The sequence below is a fragment of the Papaver somniferum genome, chromosome 4, assembly GCF_003573695.1.
Source record: "Papaver somniferum cultivar HN1 chromosome 4, ASM357369v1, whole genome shotgun sequence".
NCBI lineage: Eukaryota > Viridiplantae > Streptophyta > Magnoliopsida > Ranunculales > Papaveraceae > Papaver > Papaver somniferum.
Window position 1 is genome coordinate 27784846 of NC_039361.1, and position 6109 is coordinate 27790954.

The window sequence follows — 6109 nt, forward strand, 5'->3', positions numbered from 1 at the left end:
CAACACTAACTATTGCTACAGTGACTTCTACCATTGACCACTAATATGAAATACCAACTCAGTTTCTTATGCTTCAAAAAAAAAACTCAGTTTCTTATAATTTTGAACTATAAAATTACACACGGTGATGTTTCAGAACGTTGACGGGCATAGACGAACATTTGTAGACTACAAATAGGACTTATAAGTGCATACACTTGTTTTCATTGTTATGGTTATCCACTGAAAGAACAAAAACAATAATTCTTAAATTCATATCCAGATACACGTATAACCCAATTTACAACATTGCGAGCCAAGTTATTATTGGAGAGGTGAGTTACCAACCTTGACTTGAGTAGACAGATTCTACCATTTTATTAATCTTTTGTTAAAGTCATCCCTCCTTAACTTTAATCACCTACCATAGGGCTCGTTATTGATTAAAATTGACCCTTAGTGTATGGCAGAGAAGTATGATTTTTTTGGAATGGAACTACAAAGCTAGTCTTCATCACTATAAAACCAAAGTGGAGGTGGCATTTAGGGGACAACTGGGTCTTCGCAGTTAGTGTTTCATCATCCGCATCTAGGTCAAGTTATACAAAGGTGCAGTGTAGATGGAGGGGAAGTTGGTCTTCATGGGGGTGGTTTGCTTCTTCACGTTGTACACGGCAAGCACAATCTGGTAGTTCAACATTCAGGAGGATCTTATCAAAAGCTGCAACCATCTTTCACTTTCCTCTTCCTGGTGCCAGAAAAACATGAAATTTGGATTACATGAGGCAAAAATATAGATACTTTGATACCTAAATGCGTACATAATTAGAATGATTGGAGGCTTCATAATTAAGTACAGATAAACAAATGGCTGGGTACCTCCTGACTATGTCCAAGGCAGTGGGGTGGATGATCCATCGGACTTCACTGTCCAGCGACGCAATATGGTACTGCCGATATAGTTTGTCACTTTAAAACGAAGAAGGACCTGCATTCAAGTTAATCTTTATATGGTTAATATTTGCGTATACCATGAAAAATGTGGGGAAAGGAAATTTTATACTGAAACTAATGGGAATTATATCCCACATATAGTGGGGAAAGGAAATTTTATACTGAAACCGCGTTACAGGTTCCTCGACCTTGTTTTCACATTTGGTGCATTCATGGCTCCCGACTTCACCTACCACTGTAGTGGTGCGCACTTGTTGCAGCCAAAATATTACCACTTGGTGGTAGCCAACATTCGAATTGCACTGGCTTTGACAATAATTCGGTAATGTACCTGTATGCAAGAGTTGGTAAGCCATCTGTGCTGTGAGGAGTTAATTTATAAGTGACAACATAGAGATAGGCAACAACTCAGGATAGTTACAGATGTACTTGAGTGGGACTCCGTTGGGCCATCAGTTCCGAAATGGACTTTACATTATTCGGGATAGAAACAATGAAATCATATAAAGTTTTATACATGTATACCTAAGGTTCTGAAGAGTAAGGTCGCGCATCATGCTAGGTTAACCATTGGCTCTCTTTCATTTCCTGTAAATTTATCCAACTGATTAGCACACCCACCACATCTGTTGTAGTAACAAAATCAGAAGGAAAAAATGAAATCAGCCAAAACCTGGAAATATGCTGTCGACAGTTCAATCAATGATTGAACGGCTCGACCAAAAGAGTACATATAGTTGCCAAATGTGAACACAGGTTCAAATTATAAGCTCAACTGAACCTCCAATATTAGATCAAAGCCTCTATCTCATTGAAGACATGAAAATATTCTTAAATGGTTGGGTGTTACTTAAATGGAAGGCTTCCATTCCTCTAGAAGTGGGAAAGATAAATCGTGGTTGTGAATGAACCCACCTTTTGTGCCCTGATCCAACGTCCTAGATTCGATATAGTCAGATTTAGGTTTCACCTCGATTGCTTCTCCCTTCAATTTTCATACGTTACACAATCAATTCTCCCATTACCGGCACCATAATTTATGCTAATCAATTTTTATTTGATTATACGTTACCGAAAAGGATCTCCATTAACAGCTCCATTACGTCTGCTAATCAATCCCTGGAGATCAAAATTAGATCAAAAAAGTACTTCTGACTGATAAATAACAGTAAAACGTACAACTGCATTAGGCGTGGCAACTCACTAACTACTAATCAATCCCTGGAGGTCATGGTTTGACATGCACATCACCATTGGGAAGCTTGTGATGATATAGATTCGCAAGTAAGCCTCGGAACATGTCGCGTAAAACATGCATCCAAGACTAAATTGTGCCTGGTCTCAAATCTTCAGTACTCTTTCTGTCCTATAAAAATCATTATGATTTCCTTAAGTTTTACTTTTTTGTCATCCATTCATGACGAACATCATTAGCAAAATTTTCATAGGATTATGAATAGAAATGGTTCACATATGCACAAAAACTATCATTTTAATTTATTATGCGGGCAAAATGAGATAGAGTTGTAACGAAATATTGTATAGATATACTCATTTTTAGGGTATCTATAATACTAACAAATTAGAAGAAAAAAACGCGATAAAAATCTTGAACTCGTTTAATTGGGTTTTGTTGTCTTAATAGAGTAGCTTGTGGGAAGCTTGACGATAATAAGAAAAGAAAACACATCAAAATTACAAAAATTGGCAGTTTCTCAGCGTCAAAACTTTCCCTATCAGCAGTGAGTTACTTCAAATCAATGTCAAAAGAGAGTGCCAGGGAAAAACAAATACTCCTAAATGGAAGCAAAACTCAAACTAATAAAAGCAACGACGGGAGAAAAACTTGACGAAATTACAGACCTGGGATTTGTGAGCCTCAATTTGAGGCGCTCTGTACTTTTTGTCTGTTTCTCCCTAATCCAACCCAGAATGTTATACTGGCAAATAAATCGTTAATGGAAATGTTATAAATAATAAATGAAGAACACTGAACTTCGTTAATGGCAAAGGCGTTTGCTTCCTCTTGTTTTTCTTAAAATCCTTAAGTTGAATTCAATCAATAATTGATATTGGATTTGTGAAACTCAGGCATTGCGAAGAAAAAAATGATTTCAACTTACAAATTAACATAGCTTGAGCTTCCCGTGCTAGACCAAAAAACAAACATTTGTGATTGCACATAAAGTTGTTCTTCGTTTTATAGAGTTGAAGGGTCTTCTCCAACGACAGCAGTAATGTCAACGATTAAACGAAGTTGAATTGCAATGAACCCTGCACAACCACTCACAACCATCTGAATCACACATACACAACATCTTACATCAACAATTAGGGGATTTTTATGACTACTTTTTTCTGCAAATGGTTTTCATTTTTGGGTATTAAATATTTTGGTGAAACAAAAGTTCATGTATGTTTTAATTGTTACATCTTACACCAAACCGAATACATCATAACACAATTAAAATAAAGGGGAATTCAATTGACATTTACCATATAGATACAGATACATACCTGAGATTGATACTGGTTCGTCTCCAAATATATCGTGCAACAAAATCTGCAAAATCAGAATCAGAGAAAATTTAAACCAACAAAAACTTACAACAGTATCAAACAAAATATGCATGCACTGAGAACTATTGCAAGGTAACTTTTCTGAGGTTAGGGAAGCAGAAATAATAGTGTTGTTAATGGGTATCTTTTATTTTTGTAACGTCTTGACATAAAGACAAAATCAAATTACCCACTTAATGATCTTGTATTCTATCAAAAGAAAAAAGAAAAAAAAAACTTAATGATCTAGTAGTGGAAGAAAAGTCTTAATTTTAGGCAATAAAAGCAAAGACAAAAATAAAGATATGAATCCAAATGTAGGCAGGTTGAAGAATATGCAAAGAAAAATTAAGAGATAGTACTAATTTAATTTGGTCATGAAGATAGGGAAGAAACAGAAATCCAACTGAAGAAACTAATCAAATCTAAAGAAACATTATAAGATAGTACTCCCCAAGTAGTCTCGAGACTCGAGAGAATATGCTGAAGAAAGAAATGGAGAACTTGGGAAGATGATAACCTTTATTGAGGATTATGTATTGTTCTAACGTAACGCATCCGGGTATGAATCAAAGGGATTGAATGGCTTCTGCAACGCTTGCTAACAATCGGGAGAACAATGGGGGGAAAATACCCTAATTTATGTCTGGTGATAATGGGTACCGTAACGGAAGAGGAGATTAAATGCAAGAAAAGATATGGGACGTTGGATTAGGGCTTAAAAGGAGGATTAATTCTGAGGCACGATTTATGTTTTGAATTTCCAGTGGAACGGGAGCCTTTGATCGGTGTAAAAGGCGCATCCAGAACCGTCAGATTAAGAAAAAACCATTTATTTTTGTAAGATAGATAGAGGAATAGTGCGTTCACAGCTTCATACTGCTCCCAGCCTAGGAGTATATCAAACCAATATTTTGACAATCATATGTAAACCACAGCTTAGTTGTGGTCACGTCTTAATATAAAAGAAAACAAAAAATAATTGTCAACTACCATTGCCTTATCAAAACAAGTAAACTAATGCTATAAAAAGAATTGAAATACTAACAAATTCTATCTGATTGATATTCGTTATCCTCGAAGGGTTATTTGCATTAAAAAAATTGATTGGTTCCTTTCATATACTTCTTAAATCAAATGTACCTATGTCGTCTCGGACTCGGCACTCCCACCAAAAATTGCTGCCAAATTATTGGCCTAGAAGGACCGGCCTACGTGGGTATCACTAAGGCATAATGACTTACCATCACGTTTGTTTGTAACTCAAAATGTATGCATTGGAGCAGTATATAAAGACCATATTTGTAACTCAATTCACATCAAAACTACTTCTTCACTCTAGGATCCCAAAGATTTCAATCTCCCTTTCTGAATACTTCAGCATGGCTTTCTCATTCTCCTTCCACTCGTGGAACATCATCAGTTTCTTATTTATCATTATCAGCTTCAGTTTGATGACCATGGAATCAACAGTTACCCAAGCTGCATCTTATGGTTCCGTCATTCAGTTTCGTCCTTCCTCATGGAAACTTGCCCATGCTACATTTTACGGCGATGAAACTGCTCGTGAAACAATGGGTATGCAACTGAGTCATATTCTGCTAATTAGCCTTGTCTATGCAGTTTCATCTAAATCTTATTTGTACGTTTTTTATTGTCAATACTGCAGGCGGAGCATGTGGGTATGGGAACTTGTTCGACAGCGGATATGGGACTAACACTGCAGCACTGAGCACAACATTGTTTAACAATGGCTATGCATGTGGAAGTTGTTTTCAAATGAAGTGTGTTAATTCTAAATGGTGTTATAAATATTCTCCATCTATAACTGTTACCGCCACAAACCTTTGCCCGCCTAACTGGGCACAGGATAGTAACAACGGTGGATGGTGCAACCCGCCTAGGAGCCATTTCGACTTGGCCAAACCCGCTTTTATGAGATTCGCCCAGTGGAAAGCCGGGATTGTCCCCGTTATGTACCGCAGGTACTTATATCTCGAACTTGAGCACATTGGTAGTTCAAATTTAATTACTACTTTCCGCCAGCATTTTGGTTAAAATATCTGTTTACTGAACATGATTATGTTATTGTTTTGTAGAGTACCATGTGCGAAGCCTGGAGGACTCCGATTCAAGTTCCAAGGAAATGGGTATTGGTTATTAGTCTACGTTATGAATGTAGCTGGAGGGGGAGATATTTCAAAAATGTGGGTGCGTGGAAGTAAAACAGGGCAATGGATCAGTATGAGCCATAACTGGGGTGCATCTTACCAAGCATTTGCAGTATTAGGAGGACAATCTCTTTCATTCAGGGTTCAATCTTATTCCACCAAGGAAATCATTACAGCTTCATATGTCGCACCTTCCAACTGGAACACCGGCATGACATATAAGTCTAACGTCAATTTCCATTAACGCACGAGTAAGTAAGAAAACAAGAAATCTCCCTTTAAGAAGAGGAGTTAGTTTCATGTAAGAAAACAAAAAGTCTCCCTTTAAGAAGAGGAGTTAGTCTCTATTGTTGTTAGGATTTTAAATTGTGAAGAACGCCCCACAGACCGTCGATCTTATTTTTACGACTGTGTTCTGTTGCGAGCTTAGAACATTGCAGTGCGAA

The 6109-nt window shown here is 37.0% G+C and overlaps 1 protein-coding gene and 1 long non-coding RNA gene across 18 annotated transcripts; one reads left to right on the plus strand and one right to left on the minus strand.

The window, feature by feature from the left end:
• Nucleotides 1–229: 229 nt before the first annotated feature.
• Nucleotides 230–4166, minus strand: LOC113275017. 17 transcript variants are annotated; one of them, XR_003323395.1, is made up of 11 exons: nucleotides 4013–4163; nucleotides 3451–3496; nucleotides 3057–3207; nucleotides 2797–2873; nucleotides 2138–2299; nucleotides 2006–2052; nucleotides 1849–1918; nucleotides 1459–1521; nucleotides 1122–1264; nucleotides 859–967; nucleotides 230–727 (listed from the first exon to the last, which is right to left on the minus strand). It is a non-coding gene; the product is annotated as an uncharacterized LOC113275017 (long non-coding RNA). The 17 variants fall into 17 exon arrangements; XR_003323398.1 differs by lacking the exon at nucleotides 2138–2299 and having other exon boundaries at nucleotides 1607–1918; nucleotides 4013–4165; XR_003323396.1 differs by having other exon boundaries at nucleotides 1459–1559; nucleotides 2001–2299; nucleotides 4013–4165.
• Nucleotides 4167–4843: 677 nt separating this feature from the next.
• LOC113273658 (putative expansin-A30) lies at nucleotides 4844–6109 on the plus strand. Its single transcript, XM_026523304.1, has 3 exons — nucleotides 4844–5070; nucleotides 5162–5477; nucleotides 5592–6109. The coding sequence occupies exons 1-3, from the start codon at nucleotides 4875–4877 to the stop codon at nucleotides 5905–5907; spliced, it is 828 nt and encodes a 275-aa protein (XP_026379089.1). The 5' UTR covers nucleotides 4844–4874; the 3' UTR covers nucleotides 5908–6109.